This window comes from Cariama cristata, unplaced genomic scaffold, assembly GCF_000690535.1.
Source record: "Cariama cristata isolate BGI_N322 unplaced genomic scaffold, ASM69053v1 scaffold6933, whole genome shotgun sequence".
Lineage (NCBI taxonomy): Eukaryota > Metazoa > Chordata > Aves > Cariamiformes > Cariamidae > Cariama > Cariama cristata.
In genome coordinates, this window is record NW_009606577.1 from 45,319 (window position 1) to 58,963 (window position 13,645).

The following is a 13,645-nucleotide window of genomic DNA, read 5'->3' on the forward strand; positions in this document are numbered from 1 at the left end:
GCTCAGATGAATAGTCCTGGCTGTACTCGGCTACCGAGTCAGTTGTTCTATTTGCCTGAGTGATTTTTTGAAGGAATCTCTGTTCACCTTCTAAATCCTGGTTCATTTTGTGACATTGTTTTATTGCTAAATGTATGATGACAAACTTCCTCCACCATCATCTGGAAAAAGCTATGGGATGAACATTAACCGTAAGGAAACTATTGAGACTGGCTAAACCATCAGCAGATAAAGGAGAGTACTTGAGCTCAGAGGACAAACTCTGCCAGGCTGTGTGAAGGGAACGGGTTTTAGACAGTGGAAATTCCCCAAGCAGGGAAATAAGGAAAACAGGTAGTTGCACTCTACTTTTAAAAATTGGATAGAGGCAACAAGATTTTTTTTTAAGAAAAGAGGAACACTGGGCCATGCTTTTCTAATAGAAATGTTCTTTGGGACCTCAGGATGTCTATGGAGAACACACGGTGGTCTTGGGACTGCAGGCATCTCTACACAGGGGAAACATGGATCTAGGACACATGTCAGGGAGATTGAACAAATAGTGCTGAAACCTTCCCAGATCTATGAAACTGAACAAATAAAAGACTCATGAGAATAATTAGGGAGGGCTCTAAACCAATGAATGAGAGGAATGGAGTAAGGATTAGTAATGGCATTTCCTTAAGTTGCAGGCATTTTTTTTTTTTCCATTTTTCCCACCTTCTTGTGCTTTCATCAGCTGGGTTCATCCCAAAGATATCCAAATCTTTCTTTGGCTTCTCTGGGTGTCGGTTCAGGAAATTGTCCCTGTTCTTATGCAGATAGTTCACCAAATCACCATAAAAGCAGTATTCAGTAATGATGTAAATAGGACCTGATAAAATAAAGCAAAATAATGCATTGATGAGTGAGTTGTTTAAAAAAAAAAGACTCCAAAAATAGCAGAAAATAGAATATATAACATAAAAAGTATTGTGGGTTAATATATTTTTGTTTACTAAGTTATGACTGCAACTACTACCAAATATCAAGTAGGTTTTTTGAAATCTTTTATTTGTTTATATTTATTGTTAAATCCTTTACTTGACATTTGTGTGCTTGTTAAGCAGCAAATGATGGCTCCACAGCAAACTTCATTTTGTCAGCCAAACCCACCTGATTTTGTACAAGCTCCAAGCAGATTCACAATATTCAGGTGGGGCCCAAGATGTGTCATTATCTTCAGTTCAGACATGAGCGCCTGTTTTTCACTGGATCTCGCTGTAGCTGTTGAAAAAACATACCAGCCACTCGGTGAGAGCAATCGCCTTTTTCACAATAACAAACTATTTCTCCTTGTTTGCCTCATTAGAGCATCACTACCATGGTTTCTTGAAGAAGACCGTGTCCTTTACTTGACAAAGGAATTTCTTAAGACTTGGAGAGGAGTCACAACTCACTAATAAAGGACTCACTTGATGCAGCTAAATAGCAGACACAGCCTGTTGGTCCCTCTCCAGGGGTACAGCGGTTTGCCCAGGTGGCCCAGAGGCACTTTACAAGCTGCTGGTTTCAATACAAGCAAGCTCCTCATGAGTCCTTCAGAATCACTGCATCAGATTCTCAGATCTCATGAACTGGGAAATCTTCACTGAACTTAAGATTCTCACACGAAACCTGCCTGTTTCTCCTTTGTTGTGCAGCTTTCATTTGTTCACAAACATTCACGGTTATTTTATCTTTTTCTGAACTTGCTCAGTTATTGTGGCTGCTACAGTCCATACAGATAAAACCAAACTTTGGCTGTTTTCAGAAGCCTGGATACTTTCAGTCTTGAAACATCATGAAGCAATCTAAAGTATAATTATAAATTTCAGTCATTCCACAGTACATTTTCAACTTCAGATACGGAGAATCTGTTTATATACAAGCATTGTTTGAATAACCCTACAGGAACGTGCCCTACCTAGCTTGGAAAATGGAACCACGACAACTTACGTTTCAGCATTTTCACAGCTACTTTCATCACCGGTTGAGAGCGACTCAATCCATATGCAGTCCCTTCGACTACTTTTCCAAATGCACCAGAACCAAGGATTCGACCTGAACACAAGGGAGAGCATTATATATTTCAGAAAGTAACGGCGATTCGCCTCGTTTCCCGCTGCCATTCCTCTACAGGTTGTGATTCTTGTGTGGAAAAAGCACACTCACTTAGCCAGACCACTGGTATTATTGTTATTACTGTTGCTGTTAAGCAGAAAAGGCAAATAAGAAATGCTATCATTAAGTACAATTCTTAAATAAAAACAAGCAAGCAAACATCAGGAGCACGTTTGCACATGAGAGCTCAACTCATTCAAATTCGTCTCCTACTGTGCCCTGCCACTCTCGTTTTGTCCTTTCTAATCATTGATTCTCCTACATTTAAGTTGACCTCTCTGCCTCAGTCAGCACCTGACCACAGTGCAGTTGTGTCCTTTACTTAAAAATCTGAATTGGACTCCTTAGCTGTATTCTCGGGCTGTTAAATCAATGCTGTGTATGTCTAGCAGTAAGATAGACTGAAGCACATCGACAGCACATTTAGAAATAGACGTGCAGGGTCATCAGTGATCTGCAAGAAGCTGAAATACATGTTGATCACATATGAGGGGAAACTTCTCTGAAGTTTAATGTACAAGTGTGTTTCATATGCTGGAATAAATTTTATTGCAAATTTCCAAGTGCTGTAATGAAACAGCTAATGTTTATACACACTTTACTCTTCCCACAAATCAATTTAGACAAAAATTTTGGATTATCATATCCTGTCTCCTGATACAGATACAGTGTGCAGAAGAGTTGTGTACAGATTGAGTGAGTTTTTAGATAAATATGAACTGCACAAACATACTCAAAAATACTATATTTCATAGTTTCCATATCGAAGAGAAAATTCATCAAGGCAACGCTTACTCAGTGAACAAACCTGTATATGATCTCCAGATGCCAGGGTATTTTCATATTCCTGACAAGCTCTCTATTTTATTTTATGTTACTTTTTAACTTCCAGCACAGAAAGAATAAGTAGTGACTTTTACTATGGAGATATACAGCATCTTGTCTTTGACATTCATTTGCAGTTTGAACTTGCTGCCTTTTACACTTCTGAAGGTGTTATCTGGCATGCAATGCCATATGTTTCTGTTATCCTCTAGCTGCTCCCCTCGCTTTTATTGTATACATGCTTTTAAAAGAAAATTTCCAGCCAAACAATATCTACATCATTAACAAGCACAAGAAACGGTTAAAGAACGCTTAGTTGAGTTACTACTGAAGAACCTGTCCAAGACTATGACTGCATAGTTTGTCATGCACACAAAAACTATGCGATTTCTTCTCAAGATTCCTGTGCCTCTAAGGTTATTCTTCCCAATCAGGATGTGAGAAAGCTTCCCACTAAATTTCAGACTAATTCAAACAACCTGAGTCTGAAATTTGGTCCCTGAAACTTCTCAAACCGAAGGTCTGGCAGCCACATGGCAGGATGCAGCCTTTCAGAATGCGATGGCATTCGCTGATGCTCCTTGATCTTCTCGTCTTCACAAGCCAATTCCTCCCCAAACCATATTGTCGGCTGAGCACGAGGTACCCATCTCCCTCTCCATCACCTCTGCTGAGCCGGGGTGCACGTGGAGACAATGAGAGTGTTTCCGGAGTGGCGGGGAGCTATCACTGCCGGTTCCCCTTTTCACCCCTCTCCCCAGACATAGCCCAAGCCCCATGTGTTTCACACTTGAAATTCGGAGCCAGGTGGGAGCTGACTGCTCAAGAGCCAGAGGCATCTGTAATGCCATCACATTCTTGATGTCAAGGCCTTCAGTGGAGCCCAAAATTATAGCGTGTGTTTACTTTTGTTAGTGTAAAGGCACCGCTGTGATCTGCTCGCGGGAGGAACATCGCTGCTTCTCCGCCACAGAGGGACTGTGCAGACCCAGCAGCAGCTCAAGGCTCCTCAAACTAGGGGAGGAAAAGGGCCTGGGGGTGAGAGCTATTTCAGCCTCTGTACCCATCCAGAGAGCTTATCTGCTGAGCCTGTCAGAGAAGTGCTGTTTTTCTGCTTGGGGGGGGGACACAAATACAAAGGTGAAGCCTGTGAATTTGTTCCAGACACAACCTTCTCAACTGGATGCTCCTTTGACTAAAATTGAATTGGGATAATCAGCCCACCCCAAATTAAACCATAACTCTCTTGGTTTGTATCAAAAACCAAACAAGTGACAAGCTTTGTCGTCTACATCCAGTTTCCAGACTCATGAGAAGTTAGGTACCACACCCCTAAATGCTGTGTAACTTGAATTCTAACTTGCCTTTTGCAAATGGGAATGGGTTTGATTCTGTGTCAGACCAGCATTTCATTTTATTAAGGCCACCAGGACAAATGAGTGGCTTGCTGGGAAGCGATGGGAGCAATTCTGCCTCCTCTCGACAGCCACCCCAAGATCCTGAGAAACAGCAGCACTTGGACCCCGCTCCTCAAAAGGCCCTACCCTCTGCATCTCAGCTGAAGGAGGAGGTCCAGGTCCCGCTGGGACCTCGCCACTTCCCAGCAGAGCCAGGAGAAGGCAGTGGCACTCAAACAGGTCACTACGCTATCGCAGTTCTCATTCTGTTACACTTCTCCCAGGCTTGCGCTGGATCCTGAGCACCTTAAACAGCAGCACACTATGTACATTCTGGAGGGGTGATACCAAAGGGAAATGTGCAGTGTAACCCAAATTTATCAGTTGAAGCTCCCTCCAGCCAACATTCAGAGCTGGCATTTAACGCAGCACTGCACTCCAGGCACTACTAGCTAGTAAAACAAATAAATACCAGCTGGCTTACATAGCTAGGATGGGAAATGCTCATCTGGCTGAGCCAAAATGCATTTGTATCCTGCTTCAGAGCCTTCCTGAGCTAAAGGTGTAATTGCTTTGCTGTCATCTCCCACGTCAATACGAGAAAACCCACACTAACCAGAATTATCAGCCCCAGAAACAAGAAAGGTCCCCACCAGCCAGCATTTCACATGGCAGAACTGCCAGTGGGTAAATGTTAACCATGTCAAGAACACTTGTGCGATCCAGATCGCTTAAAGGGCACGTAGCATTAGTTTTTAAAGCACTGACTATCCTAAATATACTTGTAAACAGGAAGGCATTGAAATAGGCTGGTGTTCATGAGTCAGAGGAAGGCAAAGTCGTGGTGGTGGTCTGTTAACAACTCAGATCAGACAAATCCTATTTAGGCATGTAATTAAAGTCTGGGTTGTAAAAAAATAATCCCATTAAATATCCACCCTTCTCTAGTTTTCAATTAGCAACATGAATTTAATTAAAGGATATTGTTCCTGAACCAGAAATTTTTGTGCATCTTCTTGCAAGAGTTAACATCAATTCTTTCTCTGAGATGGGGAAGGAGAACTAAACTAGAGGAGTATATTTCTTAAAATACATCAAACAAAAAAACATATTTCATATTCTTTTCCTCCTGTAGTTTGTGATACAACCTGGTGCACAGATACCTCCAAGAGAGGGAAGCCTTGTATATTTAAGGCACTATCCAGATAGAACATAAAAATTGTCTATAATCGTTACACTTCCAATTGATATAAATGACAGATTGGGTCAGTCTTGAAGAAGTAATTACGACCGAATTCTGTATGAACTCTGATGCATGAATAACAAAGCAAGAAAGCAGAAGGGGAAGGAAGAAGGACAGTAGCCACAAAAATAAGTTATGCAGTTACTCAGCACTGATATGTGCACAGCATGGATTAATAATTTAAAAAATATTTTTATTAAAACTGCATAACTACTTGCAGATTCCCTTTGGTCTCTGCACATAAGTATATAAATGTCTGTCAAATAAAAAATGATGATGTACTTCTTGAGGGTGGCTTAGCAGAAGTGAGTGTTGTTGAAGAGGGTATTTAACGCTGGGAGAGGCCCCCTGAGCCACGCGGAGGTGGGCACTGCGCGTGGGGCATGTGGAGGAGAGCTGGAACGGAGGCATGGGAGACACCAACAGAAGGAGCTCAAGGCTGACACCGCTGTAGGAGGAGAAGAACAGGATGCAGAAGGAGAACTGAGGAGAACAGAGAGGTACAGAAAGACTCTGGACTTCACGGCCATAACTTAGGTCGCAAATCCCTGTAGCACAGACCTCAGAGTTGTCCTTAATTGCCCTTATCCCCAGAGAAGGATGGGATTAGTCCCTTAGAGGAAACTTACCAAGCACTAACCCGTCTCGAGGAAACTCCCATCTGGAGTCATAAGGCAGTTGCATTGGGTCCACATAAATGTATTCGTGGCCATCGGGGCTGATAGACTCAATGACTCTCCATCTTATCTCATACCTCGGCTTCTGCAAAACACAGAATGCAAAACCAACCATTAGTCCTGTGCCTAAATTCAGAGCAGATCAAAACTCAGCAGGGCTCAGCATCCAAACTAAAATACTTTTTTACATTACCTGCTTCCATATGATGACCAGGACAATCAGTGAAATTATCACAATCACCAACAGCACTAAGACGGCAGCAGCCACCGTTAGTTCTGATCGCAAGGCTGTGGAGTAAAAAGACAGACCATATTTTCCTCCTGAGCCATGAGGACCATGACACACACATAAGACACCCACCTCCCCTGCCATCACAGCTCCCATGTCCTGCAGATGTGGCAGGAGCAATTCCTGAGGCTGGTGACTGTAAAGTCTTTCCAAGCCCAGAGCAGTTCTGCCTTCCTGTTTCAAAACCAAATGCAGAGATTGTCTAGAAGAACATCCTATAGCTGGTGGCCATAAAATGATAAAATGAATCATGGAACTACATAATAAGTGAAAAACAGATGCACCAGAAAGACCTGTAGAATGCCTCATCCTCAGATGCGCCAGGGTGGAAAAAATTCCATTTTCATTTATTTTTATCCACAACAACTCATGTTTTTATTTATTAAGACTGAACTGGGGTGTATTAGAGAGGGGTCAGACTGGCTGCTGTAATTTCACAGAAGGACAAAGCAAACTTACTGGGAGCCACAAGCTTCAGTTCCCGAGTAACAGCACCAAGGTCATTCCTTGCCACGCATCGCACAGCCAGGGTTTCCTCTACCTTCTGGAAAGTCACCTGGCTTTCCACCATGTTTTTCTCATCCAGGTGGGCTTCCATGTGTATATCAGAGATATTGTTAGTCAAAAGAGTCCATGAGGTGTCATTGCTGCACCTGTAGAGAAGAATAACAGGGGAAACGGGCATTGGGCATAGTATGGCTAAAGAAGAGTGAACAGAACAAGAACCACTTTTCACTATAACTTTCTTCTGACAATGATCCTTTTTAAGATCAGAAGTGCTTAAGACCACCTCTGTGAAAAGCCTGCATCTTTCTGCCCTTAGGATAATTTGCCTTCTGATTCTCATTACTGCTGCTGCTTTGAGGGCCTGACAATGCAACCCAGCAGGTCTGGTATAGATAAGATAGACCTTGGTGTGACCTAGGTATGTATCCCAAAGAATTACAGTACTGGATGGATCTCTATTTCTCCCTGAATCTTTAGCGCTGTACAAGGCTCCCTGGGGCAGGACTAGGAGGACGATCATCCCACCAGGAAGTAAAAGGCTTTAGCACAATGAGAGCAGAACACAGCTGGGAGGTGTCAGGGCTCCTAGCCACCTTCTATGCATGGTCTCCCTCTCCCTGGTGGATAACATCCCAGAGGAAAACCAGCCTCCCAGTAGTCACAGAAAGAGCCAGTCTAAAACTAGCAAAAATGGGAGTAATTACTCCACGCGTCTAAAATACTTTGAAGGTGAAAATTGTAATTAGGGGGAAAATAATTACAAGTGAAAATTTAGAAGCATGCAAGGGTGTTAATGAGGCAGAATGAGCTATCTGTGAAATGATAAGAACTCCCTGAATGGAGGGACAGCTGCTTCTCGAGATCCTTACTCAAACCAGGACTGTGAAATCTGCTTAGTTCGCTTATCGAACACAAAGCTTTTATGAGAGAAATCTCCTTAATTGCTCCATTGTGTCTTTTCCTACAGGATGCAATGGGAAGGGCACTGACAACCTCTCTTGAAATATGTGACATGCCTCTAAAAAGAAAAAAATTATCTAGAGCTTACTGACCCTTGATGAGGAAAAGGTGATACAGTAACTAATAATGTTAAGCTAATCAAGGACACAAGTAGTCATAATTTAGATAAGAAAGTACCCACTTCTCTTACTTTTTAATGTCCTTGCAAACCAACCATTCCACATCGGGAAGCGGGGTCCCCTCCACCAAGCACCTCACTGTCTGCCCACCAGCAGAGCCGTGGTGATCATCCACGAGGTCTAAGATCAGGGCTGGAACTGGGAAGGAGTTAAGAGTTTGTTAAAATATTCGTCAGGGTCTACAAAAAGACAGCCTGAAATTTCAAATAAAACAGGACGGGTGTTGTTTGGCTGATGGCTTTGCAACAGCTAGAGACCCAGACTCGTCCAGGAGGTCCTTATCTCCTGTAGGACAGAGTGGATCCCAGGCTAGGGCCATGAAAAGGAAGTGCTGCGGTTATGCCACGTCCTCATGTCATACTAAACGAGCTATCGTTCCCGCTGTCAGCTGGAACAACTTAGGCAGGAGGATAAAGTTTCTTTTTGGCTCAAGGCCAGCGCAGAAGTCAAAGCCAGGATCAGGGTAGGAGAGATCCAAGGACTCGGCAAGCACGCGCTCCTCTGGATACCCTGGTTCGCACCTTTCTTATCTCCATACTCCAGGCAATCTGATGTGTAAGTGAATCAAGTCTTTGCTGTGTGCCATCAGATCTGGTGGGCAAGGCTTTGGGGCTCCTTACCTTGTATTAGCAAGGAGAAGGTGTATCTTTTAATTTCATCTTCATTTTCAGCAACCAAAGTATAGTATCCGCTGTCTTCTTCCTTGGCCCTGATCAATTTTAATATACTCTGAAACCTGCAGAAATGAGAGTTTTTGCTTGTATTTTTTGAAGCAGGCATAAAAAAATTTCACTTTGGTGCAACATGTAATCTGGGTATGTAGAGATTACAATGTAGTGACATTTAGCATTTCTAGCATGCCTTTAACTAAAGTCATTACTCAAGCGGTAAATAACTACCAACATGCAACTGAGAAACAAGTGGGCATAGTTATATTCTCCAGGGATCTGACAAAGCCTCTGATATTACTGGAAAATTCTTGGTGTGGAGGTATGTTGGAGGGACTGAAGAGGCTTAGTGCTCAGAAACCAAGATTTCTATGGCTTGGAGGTGTTGATGTTATGAAGGGAATAAGAAAAAGTTGATTAGGCAACACCCTTTAAAGTAGAAAACAAAGAAATTATTTTTAAACACCACTGAGGAAGAAGCAACAAACTGAGGTGAAAAGACAGAATAGGAGCAGTGCCTAGGTTTCTTGGGGAGAAACTCAAGTCAACATGGCAAAGTAAGGGTCAGAAGAACATTTTTACCTTGTTTCCTGGACTCTGTTGGAACTAGTAACAATCTCAGTAAGATTTTCAATCAGAGTCACGTTATCCTTCAACCAGTACATTTTTGGTGCTGGGTATGCCTGCACATCAACGACAAAGTTTTTGACTTCATGTAGATTGACAGCTTCCAGAGGGCTAAACTGCGGCTCCAGGTGAACAAAACCTTTGTCTGTAAATGAAAAAACCTTGTGTAAACAACACTGTGCAGCATTTTTCAAGAATGGTGTTTTCCAACACATTAATAATTTTGGGACACTAAAATCAGACTATACCATGGACTGTAATGACTACTTTCTTATTTTCCTTAACCTCCTTGGTTGCATGCCGAGCAGTACATTCATAATCCCCTGTGTCTTTCACTGATGCCTCAGGAATGGTCAAGGTGTAAACCAGCTTCTGCGATGGGACTTTGATATCATCAAGTTTTATCAGACCTTTTTCTTTCTGTAGTTTGGAGAAGGAAAAAAAACCTTACTTAAGTAACTGAGCTGAAAGCACACCACTGAGGATCTATGATGCCACTGGAGCAAGAGCAACCGTCTAAACCCTGTGTGGCAGAAGAATTGTTTACTCAGTCAGGGATGTATTTTTTCAGCCACAGGCACAAAAGGTGTGTCTATAAAAATACACCCTTTTGAGGGCAGGCACAGAAGGGTGAGGAGGTTGAGAGCTCATGTTTTATTCACTCAAAACAAATACCGTTCAAAATTTGGGCGAGCAGCCTGAAAGAGCATTTTACTGCTCATGCCCTACCTTCTCCTCAGACATAAAAGCCACTTGACTTTTCTTTGTTCAATTCCCATGAAGCAGGGTGAATTCTTATCCTCTCCAGCAGACAAAAAGGAACCAGTTGCTAAATGCTATGTTCAGCCTGCTCTCAAAACAAGAATAATTTATTGGTAAGGGTAAGACTCCTGTGAGTAAAAGGATGGTAAGAATGGTAGACCTTGTTATCATGAGAGGCTGGAACAAAAAATATGCTGGGTCTAGTTTGGAAAGGTGGCATACAGCAGAGATTATGATGTGTAATACGGAAAGTAGAACAAAATCTTCTCAAATAATTTTTCCTCTTGGGCTTTTAACTTAAATAGAAGGTGGGCTTTGGGGTCACAACTAGGTACACTTCAACTACTCTATTCCTTCTGTGACCAGGCTTTTTACATGGAGTACTCTGAAATTCTCCATTGACCGGGACTGGCTCTGACCAAATTTCACTGAATGAAAATTTTCACTGCAGAAGGATGTTGCGTCAGTTTGAAAATTTTTTAGGTTCTCCAAAATTTTAAGGTTTTCTTACTAGATGGTTCTTATTAGTGAGTAATTACACTGATTGTAAGAGTCATTTTAATTTACACCTGCATAATGAGGAATAATTAAGACTGTGGACTTGGTTCTTCATCGTCCTTTATTATGCCCAAGAACCCAGGGTTTAAGCAGGCCATTTTAGAGGTTCAGACCTTCAGCAGCAGAGCTCTATGTGGATGTCCAACACATTCCTAGATCTTTCTATTTCCACAATATTTCTTTTTTTGAACCAGCACAAGACCTGAGAGACAACATTCTTCCCTCAGAGGATGGACTCCTAGTCATACCTCATCTTCGTCTCATGCTTTGCATGCTTACTAACAGCAAACTCTAATGTTTGGGTAACATTTACTTTTGTGGTAACCTAAAAGTAAAAGAAATTTGTTTTCTCTCCTCAGCTGTCTTCATTCAGGGAAGAGAAGAATATTTTACAACCCCACCTTCTTCCCCAATAAGTAACTTCAAACATTCCAAAAACAAAAAAACCATATATTTACCACTTTCCCAGGATAATTCCACTGTAAATTAACCACCTCATTGTCAAAGACCACACAAGTTACTACGATGGTCTCGCCTGTTTTGTAGACAGTTTTAAGAGCTTCAATTTCAACTGGGAGCTGTGAAGTAGCTAAGAGAAGAGAGAGAGAGCAGATTTAGTTTTTAAAAGTATGCAATCTTCACATGGTGCAATTTCAGGGGGAGATTTCTATTTCATTTCCTCTACTGAGGAATTGCCTGGAAAATTCAGTGGAAGTGCTGCCGATTTATACTGATGTAAACAATCAGTATTTAAAGCATGAAGTGTACAGGCATTGAGTTCAAACTCACAAAGAAATGATCCATGCATAAAATTTCAATTAGAAGTTCCTAACTCAAATGCCCCTGTGAAAAGTCACTTGGTATAAAAGCAATTTTCCATTTTGCTAATCAGTGACTGTCTTTGAGAATCCCTTGCTGGCCAGTAAAAACCTGGTTATCAAAATATTTGAATCATTGTTTTTCAGACTACTCAAAGATCTACTATTTGAAGCCACTGGGAAACACCAGCCTTTTCGTTCAGCAAACAGGATGCAAATACATGGATTATGGAAGACTTTTCTTGCAACCGTTTGGGAGGGGATAAAGTAAATGATACTTTATGCTCATCAAAATTTTATGTAACTGCTAAGTAAACCAGCAACCAAGTATCTGGCAATACTGCCAGAGGAGCAAGGAACTCGTCATTGGTGAAATAACCTGATACAACCCTGTGGTGCTGATGTTAATATGGCTCTTACAGTGTGAGGTGGTTGACAAGAAGCTCAACATGAGCCAGCAATGTGTGCTTGCAACCCAGAAAGCCAACCGTGTCCTGGACTGCATCCAAAGCAGCATGACCAGCAGGTCGAGGGAGGGGATTCTCCCCCTCTACCCCTCTCTGGTGAGACCCTCCCCTGCAGTACTGCTTTCAGCTCTGGGGCCTCCAACACAAGAAGGACAGGACCTGTTCAAGTGAGCCCAGAGGAGGCCACGAAGATGATCCGAGGGCTGGAGCACCTCTCCTATGAAGACAGACTGAGAGAGTTGGGGTTGTTCAGCCTGGAGAAGAGAAGGCTCCGGGGAGACCCTAGAGCAGCTAGCCAGTACCTGAATGGGCCTACAAGAAAGCTGGGCAGTGACTTTTTACAAGTGCATGTAGTGAAAGGACAAGGGGCAATGGCTTTAAACTGGAAGAGGGAAGATTTAGATGAGATATAAAGAAGAAATTCTTCACTGTGAGGGTGCTGAGGCACTGGAAGAGGTTGCCCAGAGAAGCTGTGGATGCCCCATCCCTGGAAGTGTTCAAGGCCAGGCTGGATGGGGCTTTGAGCACCCTGGTCTGGTGGAAGGTGTCCCTACCCATGGCAAGGGGCTTGGAACTGGACAATCTTTTAAGGTCCTTTCCAACCCAAACCTTTCTATGGTTCTATGATCTATGAAAGAATTGGGCTGAATGTTATTACTTCTTTATTTTTAAAAAAAATGAACAAAAATAAATACCTCTTAAAATATAGACGAGGAACTCATCGGACTTGAACTCCACACCTTTAACCATTGTTTTGCATGTATATGAGCCTGCGGGGAAATTCCCTATGAAGCCTTGTTTGCTGTCATAGAAAGCATAGACAGCCTTGTCTAAGCTGTTAATTAAAGTCACTTGAGCATTAGGGTCACTTGTCCGACAAGGGATAACGGTGGGATCGCCTTCTTCTACTAGGATGAACTGGTCTTCTGGTATAGAAGGAACAAAAGGCATGTCTGGGTCTGCAAAAAAAAGAGGTAATTTTACACTGTCTTGTTTGTAGTAAGTCCATGTACAAGAATGACCACTTGTAGATTGTAACTGAAACCAGTACAGTTAATTACTCTACTTTTTCAGAGACTGCAGGTAGGGTATGGTAATCACATGCAGTAGCTCATTTTTGCTATTTGATGTGACATGTAGCAAGACATTTGACCTACGCACAAAATAGGAAAGGGCTTGGGTACCTTTGTGACAATTTAGGATGCAGAATGAAAAATACAAAACATTCCCCCCTCCAAAAAAGAAAGGTAAGCATTATTAATCCCCTTAGACCTGGTTCTGACATATTCTTACAGTGAGGGCAAGAGCATATTAAGTGACAAAAAGCAAGAAAATCACTCCTGGGTGTGAAAACATTCATGCAAATGTTGGAGACTAAAGTAACAATGAATTCACTTTATCATAGACAGCTCTATCAAGATATATGTACAGCAAAGACCACAGGGAAGAATTTGGACTTAAACATGCTAATTTTATGATACAAGATTTTGCACTTAGATGCAACATTCACTACACACACCAAAAAAAAAAAAAAAAAAAAAAAAAAA

The 13,645-nt window shown here is 42.1% G+C and overlaps 1 protein-coding gene across 1 annotated transcript in view; it reads right to left on the reverse strand.

Annotated features, from left to right (window-relative positions):
* PDGFRA (platelet-derived growth factor receptor, alpha polypeptide) overlaps positions 1 to 13,645 on the reverse strand; it is a 25,662-nt gene that overhangs the window by 7,762 nt on the left and 4,255 nt on the right. Inside the window, exons 3-14 of the mRNA XM_009696412.1 lie at positions 12,794 to 13,057; positions 11,272 to 11,402; positions 9,742 to 9,913; positions 9,449 to 9,638; positions 8,819 to 8,934; positions 8,210 to 8,336; positions 7,012 to 7,205; positions 6,457 to 6,551; positions 6,216 to 6,348; positions 1,957 to 2,061; positions 1,135 to 1,245; positions 700 to 853 (exon numbers count right to left, since the gene is read on the reverse strand). Coding sequence (XP_009694714.1) covers positions 700 to 853; positions 1,135 to 1,245; positions 1,957 to 2,061; positions 6,216 to 6,348; positions 6,457 to 6,551; positions 7,012 to 7,205; positions 8,210 to 8,336; positions 8,819 to 8,934; positions 9,449 to 9,638; positions 9,742 to 9,913; positions 11,272 to 11,402; positions 12,794 to 13,057 — 1,792 coding nt within the window. The remainder of the gene's footprint in view (positions 1 to 699; positions 854 to 1,134; positions 1,246 to 1,956; positions 2,062 to 6,215; positions 6,349 to 6,456; positions 6,552 to 7,011; positions 7,206 to 8,209; positions 8,337 to 8,818; positions 8,935 to 9,448; positions 9,639 to 9,741; positions 9,914 to 11,271; positions 11,403 to 12,793; positions 13,058 to 13,645) is intronic.